Source organism: Neoarthrinium moseri (assembly GCF_022829205.1).
Source record: "Neoarthrinium moseri strain CBS 164.80 chromosome Unknown scaffold35_Wmoseri_CBS_16480, whole genome shotgun sequence".
Lineage (NCBI taxonomy): Eukaryota > Fungi > Ascomycota > Sordariomycetes > Amphisphaeriales > Apiosporaceae > Neoarthrinium > Neoarthrinium moseri.
The window spans coordinates 25672-40245 of record NW_026055149.1 but is presented as its reverse complement, the minus strand read 5'-3'; the positions used below and the strand labels follow the sequence as shown (position 1 = coordinate 40245).

General features: G+C 55.3%; 4 protein-coding genes across 4 annotated transcripts; 1 reads left to right on the top strand and 3 right to left on the bottom strand.

Moving 5' to 3' along the window:
• Positions 1–190: 190 nt before the first annotated feature.
• JN550_008341 (uncharacterized protein) lies at positions 191–2042 on the bottom strand (the record flags this gene model as incomplete). The annotated part of the gene is made up of 3 exons (XM_049320291.1): positions 191–786; positions 891–1257; positions 1317–2042. 3 exons carry the CDS (start codon positions 2040–2042, stop codon positions 191–193), a joined length of 1689 nt encoding a protein of 562 aa, XP_049169563.1.
• A 1326-nt stretch (positions 2043–3368) lies between these two features.
• Positions 3369–4250, bottom strand: JN550_008340 (uncharacterized protein; the record flags this gene model as incomplete). Its single annotated transcript, XM_049320290.1, has 1 exon — positions 3369–4250. One exon carries the CDS (start codon positions 4248–4250, stop codon positions 3369–3371), a length of 882 nt encoding a protein of 293 aa, XP_049169562.1.
• A 1952-nt stretch (positions 4251–6202) lies between these two features.
• Positions 6203–6908, top strand: JN550_008339 (uncharacterized protein; the record flags this gene model as incomplete). The annotated part of the gene is made up of 3 exons (XM_049320289.1): positions 6203–6323; positions 6438–6640; positions 6732–6908. The coding sequence occupies 3 exons, from the start codon at positions 6203–6205 to the stop codon at positions 6906–6908; spliced, it is 501 nt and encodes a 166-aa protein (XP_049169561.1).
• Positions 6909–7916: 1008 nt separating this feature from the next.
• JN550_008338 (uncharacterized protein) lies at positions 7917–13420 on the bottom strand (the record flags this gene model as incomplete). Its single annotated transcript, XM_049320288.1, has 2 exons — positions 7917–13246; positions 13366–13420. 2 exons carry the CDS (start codon positions 13418–13420, stop codon positions 7917–7919), a joined length of 5385 nt encoding a protein of 1794 aa, XP_049169560.1.
• Positions 13421–14574: the final 1154 nt, after the last annotated feature.

The window sequence follows — 14574 nt, the reverse complement described above, 5'->3', positions numbered from 1 at the left end:
GATAGTTGAATATTATACGTCTGGTCTGGTCTTAGCGCTAGACTTTGGGCTCTCTCAACTTTCTACTGCCAGCGTCCAACGAGCTGTCCGAAGATGACAAGATCCACCACCCACGTTATAAACCACTTTGCACAGTTTGCACAACGCCAATTCTCTGGTTCACTGAAAGTCAGTGTCCTTTTAGAGGGCCTTATGGCGACAGCCTCTTGGGCGTGCGAGGATAATACGCCGCGAGATGGACGCTTGGCAATGCGAGGAACCAAGCAACCACACGATCAAGACCGATGCCACCTCCACCATGCGCCGGCACACCAACCTGTCGGAACGTCGTCAGGTACTCTTTGATACCAGCACTCTCGGGGTCGACACCCTTGGCGCGGATACGCTCCTCGAGTTCAACAGGGTTGTGAATTCGCTGGCCACCGGAGAGCACCTCCTGCCCACGGATAAAGAAATCGAAGGCATTCGTAACCCGGACACCTTCTCCAACCGTGGTGCCAGCATCGTCGATCTTGGCGTAAAATGGTCGCGCCGTCTCAGGGAACTTGTCAATGACGTAGAAGTCTGTCTTGTACTTGGCGCGGACAACTTCGCCAAGGGCCTTCTCCTGGGGGGTGCTCATATCCTCATCGTCTCGTACATTTGCGAATTCTGCAGGACCTTCCTCTCGCAAAAGCTTTTGTGCCTCGGCGAAAGTTAAGCGGACTTCTTTGCCGGGCTCGGGAAGGAGGAGCGGTTCCGAGTGGTAGACGGCTCGGACCGTCTCGATTTCGTCCGCACATCGCTCTGTGTTGGTGAATAATCCGGTTAGAAAACACATACATATGGAGAGAGATGCTTCTTCTTTTTGCAGAATCGCGGAAATACAGGGTGGGTGGGTGAAAACTGACCTTGGATTCCACGGAAGATGGACAACAAGACGCCCTCCAGTACGGAAAGAACTTCGGTGTAAGAATCCTTAATTTCCATCTCCAGATCAAGACCTGTGAACTCGGTCATGTGCCTCGGTGTGTTGGAGTTTTCGGCTCTGAAAACGGGGCCTATGCTGAACACACGTTCCCTGCCTCCGGCAATCTCGAATTGCTTGTAGAACTGGGGCGACTGGGCGAGGAAAGCCTCGTCGCCGAAATATGGGAGTCGAAAGACATTCCCACCGCCCTCGGACGCAGCGCCGATAAGGCAGGGCGGTTCGAATTCCTTGAACCGGAGGTCTTCAAGGTACGAGCGGAAGATTCTCTTGACTTGAATACGGATATCCTGTGGCAGAATTGATCAGTATCCAGATCATGGTCCATCAACGTTTTACATCAACGTACCGCAATCGCCTGCTGGACAGGAGCGCGCTTGTGCATGGCAATGTTATCGAGGTGAGTGAGCATGCTTGCGGACGGGGTCGTGGTCTCGGCAGCGGGCTTGGCCGCCTTGCCGGCGTCAGCGTCTCCCTCCTGGGCCTTCTCGTCGCTGAAGTTGACGATGGGCTGGCTTGCAGCGGCCATGGTCATGCCAAGCATGGCGGGAGCCGGCGCGAGCACGTAGCACTTTGTGATGTGAAGCTCGAGTCCCGAGACTCGGCAGCTGTGGACGGGTTCGAGAGGTTGCTTGACCTTGGCTTCAACCGCTACGTAACTCTCGGGGCTGATGCCGGTAATCCACTTGACCATGCGTCGACTGACGAGGGGCTCCTCCTCCGAGGCCATAACGACGCCCTGGATGTTCCAGTTGCCGCCCTTGCGGAGCTCAACAAAGCCCATCTTGGCACTCTGCACGCGAGAGTTCTGGAGCCATGCACGCACGACGACCGTCTTGCCATTGTGGGATTCGTCGAGGGAACGGATCTCGACCTCCTCGGCGTCCTTGCTGAAGAGCGAGGCCGTGGTCTGCTTGTTCCCGTAGTTGTCCTGGGCGGGGTCGTCCTCGAGGGTGACATTGGCGGCGGCGGCGGCGAGTTCGGCAGCACGCTGGGCTTTCAAGGCCTCCTTCTTGGCCTTGGCCTCGGCCTTCTTGGCGCCCTTCTTCGACGTCGGAGCGTTCGACTCTTCCATGATGCTGGTCTTCGTCGTGATGGGTGATGGGAGGCAAGTCGCAGACAGTCGTAGTGTTGAGGGGTAAAATCATGGAGGGGCACTGAGGGGCAGAAAAAAAATGTGTGTCATTCCGCTATGTACCGCGAGATCGGGTCGCGCACAGACCTTCGGGGGGGAGTCAGAAAACACGTACAACAAACAGCAAGCTTTGGCAAAGACAACTCTCCCGCAATCGATACAACTTTTCTTCAAAAGAAAATAAAACTGGAACTACGAGAGGCTAGTATTGGTAATTGGCCATTTCTTTCCACCGGCAAGCTTGAGCTGAGTCGCGTGTCTCATCAATTTGATGACAACGTAACTGAAGCCTCAAATTCAGGTGTTGGTGGCCTGATACCATACCCGCCAGTTGTAATTACCATCAAGAGCAATGACTCGATTGGCACTTCTGCTCAAGTAAGGAGCTTGTATGGATTGACTTTATTTGACGTTCATGGCTTGCCTTATAACACAGCCCGACCCAACAATCACTACAGCCCGCGTTGCCAGAGTCGTCGACAATGTCACGGCTAAGCAAGGCCAGGTACAATCGTGTAGTATACAATATAAGCACATATATGAAGAGATTCAAGTCAGCATATCTTCTCAAGAATCAGGAAATTAGGGAAACATACATATAACTCCCATGAATGCCTCATCGGAACTCTGGTAAACCTACAGCTCCACGTGACCTTAATTTATGCGGTGTACATGCGAGTCGGCGATAGCCATAAAACGTGGCCATGCTTATCGAGCGAGTTCGCGCAAGAGGTCGAGAAAGCTGTATATGAAAAGTTGTTCATATCGGCCCTCGGTGAAATAAGGGCAAGGTACCTGGCTCAAGAGGTGGTTCATTCTAGCATGAGGTAGTGCTGGCAGGTCAGTGATTCCAAGCGCATCCTGGCCTGGTTCACGCGTTGGCCACTGAGCTGGGCATGGCCGTGGAGATTGCCAACCATATCGACTGGAATGTAAAGACCGCAAGCAGAAAGCTGAATAGATGGTCTTCCGAGGCTGGATACTATCCGCATTCTTGATGCTAGCGTTAGCGAATACCAGAGTATGTACGTGTCCGTTGAGATTTGATATCCTCGAGGCGTATCTTTATAAATCACAATGGCTGGCGTCTTTTCTGAGTGATACAGTAGGTTTCCACATCTGAGGTGCTTAACTTCAAATGCACAATCTACATACACCAATTACCCAATTCCGATCTGACGCCTTTGACCGAATTCAATGGCGCGGGAGGTGACAAAATGCTAGAGGAATCATACCAGGCACCAAAACTCCGGCGCAGCACAGACCTTACAACTTTTCTTGCCTTGCCGCCTTGCCCTTGCCCCCGCTGACCGTCACACCACCATCGATCACGAACGCATTACCAGTGATGTGCGCCGCACCCCGGCTGGCGAGGAAGAGCACCAACCCGCCGAAATCCTCGGCCTTTCCGACGCGGCCGCTGGGGTGCTGCCTCAGCAGGCTCGCCATGGCCTTCTCTAGGCCGAAGTTCGACATGCGGCTCGGGAACACGCCCGGGCAGACGGCGTTGACCGTGACGTGCTCCTGCATGAGCTTGGACGCCTGGATCTTGGACAGGTGGATGACGGCCGCCTTGCTCGGCCCGTAGCTGTACGTGCCGGTGCCGGGGGCCGCCAGCCCGCCCTCGGGCCCACTCGTAACGTCACCCGTCGCGACGCCGGCCGTGCTGGCGATGTTGATGACCCGACTGGGGACATCTGCCGTCGCGTCCTTGGTGAGCAGGGAGTGGAGGCCGACAGTGACGTAGAATATCGATTTGACATTGAGGGACATGATCTTGTCCCACCCGGACTCGGGGAAGTCGTCGTACGGGGCACCCCATGTGGCACCCGAGTTGTTGATCAGCACGGTCAACTTGTCCGTCTTCTTCTTGACTTCCGCACAGAGCACATCACAGCCCGCCTTGTCTTTGAGGTCCGCCACGACGTAGTCGCACTTTCCCGGTCCGAGGCTGTTCAGTCTCGCTGCCGTCTTTTCCAGCTCGCTCTTCTTTCTGCTCGCGATGATGACGCGGGCGCCGTTCTGGACGAAGGCCTGGGCAGCCATCTCGCCCAGGCCTGTGGCTCCGCCGGTCACGAGGACGACATCTTTTTGGAAACCGAAGAGGTTGGCCACTGACAGATCGGCGGCGGCGGACGTGTGAGCCATTGCGACGGGGAGGTGATGAAATATGCACGAGTCGCACTTTTCTACTGGCACTATTATTCGTGGGTGTCAACTGCTTTCGAGATGCCGACAACTTAACTGATGGGATTAAGTTCATTGCCTTCTCGTTGCCTTCTCCAAATCTTGAACAGCCCCCTGATGCGGGGTTGCAAGCCTGCCGAGGTATTGTTTCCCATGTCCCCTTACCTGTTTTAGAATACCGGCCGTGTGAACCAAGAGTGTAATTCGCGAACGCCAACAAAGTTTAGACTGATTTATACTGTTGCGAACCGAGCTATAGTGTGCCCGACTTTGGTCTATAGCTGTCTAGGGCCTGGTGCCACTTGCATAGCTGGTCTACATCAGATCCATGTGGCAACAATCGGACATGATCTGCTCGTTCGGAGTAACATTTCGCGATGGCATCATCTTGTGTGATTGTGCAGTGAGTCAAACGAGGCAACATTTCAAAGAGTCATCAAAATCAGCCAGCATCAAACGTCCATACTACGCCGGTTCTTAGTCCGACAGTGTCTGAGTAAGGGGAACTGCGGGAGTGGGGCCGCACTGGCTGACACCAGCAACCTTGAGGGAATGAGATCGCGAGAATGCGAAGACGCGGTGAATTGACACCTACTAATGCCGTCCAACCGGAGCACCACTTCATCGTGCTAATATGTCTGCGTTTCCTGAGACCGAGCAGAAACATCGGGGAGCACCAAGTCGTCTAGGCAACAAGAGGCTGTTGTTCTATTCAAATCGCAACCATGCGGTGCGGACTGTGCCCGCACGAGACTGCTGGTGGTGCCGCATTGGCCCGCGAGCTGGGTTCGCCTCACTTCACTGTCCCTCCAACTGTCACTGGCTTGGCTTGACTATTTAACGTGCAGTGTGTCTCGTGCACGCATTCCGGCCTTGACTTTCCTGAGAACCTCGAGGTGCTTGCTGTGCCATCACGGTGTTAGATTCAGGTACCGTGGTATCTGTACGGTACAGTGCAGTACATACACCGACTGCTCAGCGATAATCTAGGGTCGATCTGATAAAGCTCCCCCCTGTCTAGGCGTGACGTAGACCGCCGCTTCCCACCAACGCGCCGCGAGGGGCAACCTTGAGACCCCACCAACTTAGACGTGCCGTACCACAGTAATGCAAAGCTGCCAGGGGCGCTTCTCCAAAAACTATTACCTGCTCTGAGTGTGCTTAGGTCATACAGTAGGGGAAATTTGGAGAAGGACTGAGGCAAGGAGAACCGACAGGGAAAAAAAAAAGTTTCTTATCAGATCCGAGCCGAGCTGACCGCGCCGCATTCGGCATCGCCATCCCATCTGCCCTTGTCTGCCCACGTCAACCCACCATGTCTGCCATGTAAGCGACCTTCCCGTCCCCCAATGCCCCCCAGAAATGGGCGGTAGCATTACTCCTTGCCCCTCTGGCCCCCTCGCTCGAAACGCTAGCTATCGGCGACGCACTCGGAGCCATCCAAGGAAGGGCAGCCCAGACGGCGGAGCCCGTCGCCCCACCGATAGCGAACCTCCCGGCCCACCCTCAGGAGCACAAAGAGGGTCTGGAAAGCGATCGAAGTCGGAGCAGCGTCGGATGGAAAGGCAGAAACCACTGCAAGACATGGAACAGGGCCGTTTGGCTTTAGTCAGAGGACCGAGATCCGTATGGGCATATGGGTTTCGTAGTGGTGGAGGAGGGGCCAGAAAAAAAGCGGCCTCGCTGAGCGGGCTGGCTGGCTTGCATGGGCAGGCGGACCACCGCATGTAGATATTTGACGTATCCCCGGCGATAATCGCGCCTCTGGACTGGGACCCTTTCGTTCACTTCCTCCATTCTCACGACATAAATACCACCCCCGAAGCTCGTCGTCAAGGTTGCCCACCCTGTCGACCTCACACCTCCTCCCCCACTCCAAACACCACAAAACCATCCGCCAGAAACTCACCAAGATGCCTCTCAAGGCCGGCGACGACTTCCCCGAGGGTGTTTCCTTCACCTACATCCCTCCCAGCCCCGAGACTGAGGAGTTTGCCGCCTGCGGCATGCCCATCAAGTTCGATGCCAGCAAGGGTGAGTCTTGGACTCTTGTCCCCCATCTCTCTCTCCCTCTCCCTCCCTCCATCCCACCGAGCACTCGATATCCTCACTTCCTATGAACTGTTGCTAACGCTTGGTAATCTACAGAGTTCAAGAACAAGAAGGTCGTCCTCTTCGCCCTGCCCGGTGCCTTCACCCCCACCTGCTCGGCCTCGCACGTCCCCGGCTACATCGCCAAGTTCCCCGAGCTCAAGGCCAAGGGCGTCGACCAGGTCATCTGCGTCGCCTACAACGATGCCTACGTCATGTCCGGCTGGGGCAAGGCCAACGGCGTCAAGGACGAGTCCATCGTACGTTTTATTAGGCCCACTCTCCTTTCACCCCAACCGTTTTATCCCTTAAAGTTCCTTCATACTGACATTGTAATTCCCCCTCCTACAGCTCTTCGTCTCCGATGACGGCGTCAAGTTCTCCTCGGCCTTCGGCTGGACCCAGGGCGAGCGCACCAACCGCTACGGCATGATCATCGACCACGGCAAGGTCATCTACTCGGAGCTGGAGCCCCACCTGCAGGCCCAGGAGGTCTCGACCGCCGAGGCCATGCTCAAGGTCTTGTAAGCTGGGAGAAAGAGGATGATCGCGATGGGTACACATTATAATGGACACATGGCAAGACCGAAAGACAATACCTTTTGTTTCGCTTCCCCACTCCTGCGGAAGATCGCGTTTGCGAAGATAGACTTTGCGCATAGATCATAGACTTTACGGCTGAAATGATACTTGATGAACAAACGATGCTGCTTCCACGAGTATCAGAATGCAAGAGACGACGTGACAGCATAATCTTCGCCACTGGTGACATGAGCCCTGGTGATTGAAGTGAATTGAGTGAAATGATGGTGGGCCTGCTCACTTACTGGAACAGAGCATGGACGACATCACACGTTTCGGACATCATAAAACATCCGGTGACTTTGAATATTGTTCAATTCTCATATTCCACCAATCAAGCCCTCCTGGAAATGCCTCCCGCTCAGTCCTTGGTATATCCATCTCTGTAGTAAACGAACAAAACGCGGCACATGGTCTATATGAGTGAGAGCTTTGGAGTCGTCGACATGCTCCTTCCTGAATCCCGGACATGAAACAAAAGATCCAAGCAGATAACACGGGATGGTTGTATGTCTCCTCCCCAGACCCACGGCGACCGCCTGAGTACATGAAATTGCCCCAGAACGACCAGAAAGTGTCTTGCCTCATGCGGATATCATTGACCTCAAAAATTGTGACTTTTTCTAAACGACAGGGTGACAGGGCAATGGTGCTGGGTTGAGAAGAAGAAGAAGCCAAAGCACACACAAAGCTGTCCAGCAACATGAGAAGTGGTGGAGAAAGAGTAAGTAGAGAATCGGAACGAAGCGAACAGAGGGCCAACGAAAAAGACCAAAGAAATCCTGTATTCCCTGACCCATGCCCGCCCGTCTGTTCTGTGTTCCGTCGTTGTATGTGCCGTTGTATATATATAGTAAACGTATTGCGTATTGGGTATATCAATGAAAAGTATGAAACAGGATGTAGACTTTTGCTATTCGCGGCCGTCCAGAGGCGCAAAAAAAAAACCCCCCTTTAGTCCAGCCCCAAGATCTCGTTTTGATCCAGGAACAGCTTGGCAACCTCGTCGTTGCCCTGCGCAGCAGCACCCATCCAGTGGAAGGCGACGCAGTGCAGGGCTGGGTCGTTCTTCACGTCGACGTCCTTGCTGCCGTCCGATGCGGTGGCAGTCGAAGCCGCAGACCCGAGGCCTCTCATCCGATCTCCTGGGTGCCGAGCATTACTGCCGGGACGTGCGCCAAACTTCTCCATGAGAGCCTGCTTGAAGACTTCCCGCGGTTTAGAGAGCGGCATGATAGTCCGTTCTACATGCTCCGGATAGCTCAGATTAAAAAGAGCCAGCTCTCTCTGAGCGGTATGATCGCCCTCCTTGGCGGTGATGGTCAGCATTCTTGCAGCATCGGCAAGTGAGTATTGAGACGGCGATCGTATTGCTTCGCTTCTCTCACCGATGCCATTGACGGGCTTCCTCGTCTGCTGGTCCATCTTGATGACTTCGTCCGCAACCTCAACCATGGTTCGACAGACGCCCTGTTTAAGTGCCAACGCGGCAAGACTGGTATCCCAGAACGCCTTGCCTTTCTCAGACCTGTCAAGCGTGGACTCTGGGATGAAGGCTGCAATAAATTGTAGATCACGGAACAGTGTCTTGGGCCGAAGGCCGGCGTCCTTGAAGAGAGCCTGAAGGGCGGCAGCTACAGCATCCGTGTTGACAGGGCTGACAGACATAATCGATCGCGTTTCTGCGTTGGTGGCTGACCGTGTTTGGGCGGGTGACAGAGTGGGCGAATGCAACGCTTGCGACCGACGCTCTCGGACATTGTCCATGGTTTGCTCAAGTATTCTCGCGTTTCCAACACCGGCAAGGTCGTCCTCGTGAGCCTCGAAATGATTGCGTAGCGTCCACTTGGACCGGCGGCTAGTCGTGGTCAATGAGGCTTCGATTAGATGTTTCAGCTCGACAAGAGCGTTCAACTTGGTATGGGGATTAGGGTGGACGCAGAACATCTTCAGTAAGCGCTGGTACGCTTTCTTGTAAGGAAAGTCCGGCATTTTTTCTTTGCTTGAGCGCCGGCTGTGTCCGGAGATGGTCTTGCCAGAAGTAGAGCTATCATTGCTCAGAACAGTCGGGGTTTCTGATTGCTCCGAGGTTGATTCGCCGGCAGCGTTCTCACCAGCAACGCGAAGGTTACCGAAGCTCTTCTTCTTTTCAATGACGCGCTGCTTGAGAGTGTTCTTGCTTGTTCGGTCCTTCTTGACGCTTGGTCGACGATTGCGACGCTCCTGCGCATCGTGGCGTTCGATGCATCCTTGGCCAAAGTTTTCGAACCACGCATCGGTCTCCGAGCCTACCGAAAATACGTAGTTTCCAAGGTCAGACAGGAGTAGGCTGGTCAAGGTTTGACGGAGCTCGTCGAGGAAGCGCTGCTTCTCCTCTGATTGACGTTGCATATGTACAGTTTCATTAGAAGAAGCAGATGTGGTCGGCCGGCCCCCAGACTGATGGGAAGGAAGAGGTCGGCCATATGGGTGGGAGAAGGAGCTAGAGAGATTCGATATGCTCGTAGTTGGTGAGTGAGCTCGTGAGATGACTGAGCTTGTAGAAGGCATCGTGGATTGGAACGGAGACCAGAATGTAGAGCTCGAATCGATTGCGTGTAGAGGGGATGCCGCACCAAAGTAGTCCTGGGAATCGAGGATATCGGACATGGCAGTGCTAGCCCTCGAGAAGCTGTACCTCGAATCAAAAGATATTTGACTGACGTTGTGGGTAGTCATCGATCTGAGGTCTCGGGCGATGGAGTTGGGTCGGCCTGATGAAGACGTATATCGACGTTCTGGGTCACTCATGACGCTGGCGGCGTCATCGCCTCCCCAAAAACTGTCTCGATCTTTCCCAGCCCTAGTCCCCTCAAGGGCTTTTCGGTCCCGCAGATACAACTCGCTCGACCAGAGCACAGGGCCATCGACAATGTTCTCGCCGACGAGTTTGCTCACACAGCTGTCAAGCTCGCAGCAGAAACGGTGTATCCGCTCTTCGCCCTGGCAAATGTTTTCGATGTGCATTTGCTGCAACCATTTGCTAGTCTTCTCTGCCTGATCATCACTGAGCTTGTTCGGGCCACCTTGCTCTTCCGTTGCAGCAAGTAGGTCGAGCATCTGTGATTCGTTCTTGTACAGATAGTTCGCAGCTGGGCCTCGAGACAATTGAGCCCGCGTGCGTTGGAACGTGCCCCATCTCCTAGGAACGCCCATAATCTTCAGGGCGCTACAGATGCTCCGCGTATGCTCGTAGGGAGCAGAGTTATGCACATCAGTAACGTACCACATCTTGTCACGAAGGATCCTGAGGCGCTTCATCATCGACTCTATGAGACCCTCGTGACGCTCTTGGCTTTGCTTGAGCCAAACAAGCCAGGCGTCGTACTCCTCAATTGCAGCCGCAGACCGACGGATCGAGTCCCTGGGACCTCGTGAAAAGATATTGAGAAGCGTCGCAAATCCATTCTTCCGCAAAGATTGCGATGCGAGAGAGTTCAACTGCTGCAAGGTCCTCCAGTAGAGGTGCGCGGAAACAAAATCCGAGTGGACCCTGGACTGCGACGAGGCAGCTGAGAGCATAGTGATCAGTACTGGTTGTGGGTCGGGCTCCTGTGCAATAACTTCTACTCTATGCAATTGACTTGCAGGAGATTCCGGAGACTGGCTCTGGTCCTTTTTCTCAGGCTCAAATTTCCGATAGGGGTTTCGACTACCTATCGAAGATTCCGTCGTGATGACCTTGTTTTTCGACTTGTATTTCTTCAAGCCTGTAGCACGGTTACTGAGAGTCGTTTTCGCGCCATCATCCCCAAGGCCTCGCGGTATCTCGAAGTCCTCGACCAGCTTTAAGATGGAATCTCTTAGTTGGTGGTAGTCCTTGTCCAGTTCCGGCCGTTCATCTAGATCGTCATCCTCGGTATCACTCGTAGTCGAAGAGTTCTCTTCCTCGAGATCGTCGTCTGGGTCATAGGTCATTTGCAGAGAAAGGCCTTTCCCGTCAGCCGAAATGAAGAGCACGGCCCACCGTTCGGCACATGGATGGCATGAACCACCGACGATATCATGGCCAAGGATCTGAACCATTTCATGCATGGCCAGCCGGAGGCGATACCCATCATCCTCGTAGTTACTCAGTCTCTTCTGATTTGGGCTGTCGGAGACGGGCGGGGAGTAACGCTGGGGAGTACCGGCCATCTGATCATCCAGCAACGGTTCCTTCGATGTTGTCGCGTCACTGAGGACGGATGAGGCACTAAAACTGGCTACCGAGGCAGTATCAAAATTACTGCGTGAGGTTCCGATAGAGATTGGCTGAGAAATTGCCGAGAAGCCTGAGAGGGAGGGCGCGCCCGAGCGGATGCTACTGGACTGCGCAGACTGAGGTCTCCGTTCAGGAAAGAGGGCATTCACAAGCGTTAGAATGTCAGCCGGGCTGACAACCAGATAAGGATGAACCTCAGCCGTCTCTCTCAGGGAGGTGATAGACCGGGCCGGTAGGAGGCGTCCGATCCTTTGGCTCCTAGACGGTTTGAAGCGCCCTATGATATTCTCAATGTGAGTCTTCACCTGCACCGGCGTTGAGACCGGTTTCTTAGCACTCGTCCAAGTCATATCCATGACCAATGCCTGGGCACGCTGGGCAACCTGCTTGAGGATTTTCTGTCGGCCATACTCGGTGATATGGTACTCAGACATCATACCATAGCTTTCGGGGTGAACAACCACGTCGATGAGCCAGCGGGAGAAGAGCCATTTGGACACAAACCATTTCCTAACGCTGTCAACAAGTTTGGTGTCAAGACGCTTCAAAATCTCGTTCGCAAGCTCGATCACACCCTCTGGAATTCCCGTGGCGTCTTCATCGTCGATTATCTCGAACAAGTCGTTGATCGCCCGGTCGTAGAATTCGTCCGCAGCAATGTTGTCCTTGTGGGTCCATTCAGATATATTGAAACGGGTGCCATTCTGGTCCTCAGCTCGGTCGAGCAAGAAAGCGCCGTCCTCCAGGATTTTCATGAGGTACCACTCCATATTGGACCGTCCGGACCAATCTCGCGTGGAGGACCAGACATCAAGGACAGAATAGAGGATGTTTTCATTAGCAGAGTTTGACTTAGCTTCAGTGATAAGACGGGCACAAGCTGTAGCCCAGATCTCAGTCCTTCGCTTGTCCTCGGCGCTGTCTGGTCCAGCGGAGTTCGCAAAGCAGGTGTAAATTAGGGCGGAAAGGGGATCGTGTCGCTGGAAAGACAGAAGTCGCTCGACTGCGTTTTGCGTCTGGCCGGAATTCCTGCTGGTGCTGCCGGGGTGGCCTCGCCCACTGGGGCGATTATAGTAAGGTAGTACCGATTCAATCGGCTCCTGCCGCTGGTGGAACGAAGTGAGGGCCTGGAGCTCCGCGCTGTTCAAAGAAGAGAGTCTGGTGGCCAAGTAGTCTGGGTTCGTGCGTAGTTGTGTCAAAAAGCTGAGGAACGCCTCCCTCGCAGAAGCCGAGATGTCGTTGAGAAAAGGCGCCACGGAGCTGGCACCATGGCTGCTTCCAACACCGCTCGTCGGCGTATCCAGGCTCTCCGACGAGATCAGTCCAGGGGACTGGAGGGACTCCATCTCAGGCTCCAAGAGGGCATAGCGGCGGGTAGCGTCACAGCTGTTCCTGACATCGTGGATTGCGCTGAACAGGTTCGAGAAGGCCTTTTTGTCCTCGGCTCGGAAGCTTTCTGCAAGGCTCCTCTGTGTTATCTCACCACAACGGGTCAACCGCGCGGAGAGCGCGGTTGAAACCAAGCTCCTCTGTAGTCGTATCCGGGTGATGGCGCGCTTGCGCTCTTGGTACTTGGACAGGCGGACCAGATGCGCAAGCTCCTCCAACGTGGTTCCCTCGGACTCAAAGTTCACCTGCGGGTTTGAGTACATGGCTGAGTCTCCCAATAATGGCCTGGGGAAGTTCCTCGGCGTGGACTCGCTTTTGCGTACCAGGCTTGGTCGCTCCGGTTGAAGTGGTGAGGGCGGGCGGTCCTTGCTGGCGAGAGCAGCCGGGGTCGACTTTTGGGCTATAATCGGCCTCTTCTGCGCACTTGCGCCCCTGTGGTGGTCGGCTGCTCCATGGCCGTGACGTTCTCTCTCTTCGCTCCGGCGGATGGGGAGCGAAACTCCAGCAGGGACCACGGGTTCTGGTAGCAGGCGTGTCGGACTAGGGCTCCTCGAGCGCAGTCGGCGGGGCTGTCGCGATGTGGCCGGGCGTCGACTCTCGGGAGTAGGGGTCGCTGGTCTTGGGGGAAGCTGCGCATCCGACGGCGACAGAGCTATGGGTTGGCGGTTCGAGAATTAGTTGGTTGTGTCCTGGGTCAAGCGCCCGCTACCTGAGGTGCGGGCAGCAGGCGTGCGGGCAGAGCGACAGAGGGGTAGAATGTCGTCAACTTACGCGGCGAGGACCGGATGCGGACAGGCGAGGAGAGGGATCGCTGCATGGAAATCATCATGGGCCATGTGATGCGGTTGTCGCGAGCGCGCAGTCACCCCAGCGCTTCTAGCAGGCAATGCTAGTTGGCCTTGGTGGTGCGGGATGCCCGTTTACACAGCACTTGGACATGGAGGAGAGCGATTCGGTCGAGGTGTGTGTCTCATTTATCCGCCGGTACGGGAACTGGCCGGACGTTGCATCGAGCTCGAGGGCTTGTCTCTCGCCGCGACAGATCAGCGTTGTCGCAAGGGGTCCCGGCGAGCGAGTAACGGAAGGTGACTGGGCGTCGTCCGTCCACACAGAAGCCCAACGTAGCGCGTCCCTGGGGAGTCGAGGTGCTCGGTCGTCGCTCTGCAACTTTCGGTATATAGTCTGCAGGAGAGTTTCACGGAAAGGGGGGGAGAGCAAGAAGAAGAAAGATCAACAAAAATGGATGGTAGCGGCTAGTTAACTATACTATACAAGACACACAAGACAACATAAACAGGTCCGTCAGCCAGTCGGTCATCAATCAACCCACAGACAGCCATCGATGTCCGAGGTGCTGGCAGCCACTCTCGTGCTCGCCCTGGTGCTGCGTTCAACCCTGTCCACGGGTGGCCAGCAGCACAACAGCATCCATGTGGGCGTCGTGCTGGCGCTGGCGCTGGCGCTGGCCGGCGTGGGGTAATGCAGCGTGCCCGGCTATGCCTGAACAAGTCAAGGCCTGGCGGGCGGGACAGCCCCGAGCGCAGCCACTAGAACGCAGACGACAGGGAAGACAGGGAAGACAGGGAAGCTGGCCAGCCCGTTTCACTGATTTGCACCTTGAGAGGCTGGCGATGGGGTGGACGTGGGCTGGGGTTCCTGGAGCTGGCCGTGCTGTGCTGGCCTCGCTCAGTCCCGCGATGCCCTCAACTACCCAGTACCCAGGTATGGGGTCTGGTTGTGGCCGTCGGTCGGGTGACTAGAGCCTCAGCTGGGTCGCTCACCCACACATCCTGGACACTCCCCCCGGGTTGTCCAACCACTGGGCGATGCGTCGAGCATCCAAATCCCAGGACTATTGATAGCTTCGGCCGCGATTATCCGCCGCCGCAACTGAGCTGGCCAGCATGTGTCCGCTGCTTTCTGTGAGTTGCTGGTCCTGGTGGCCTGCGATCCGGCTCTGCACAGACAAACTGCATGCCG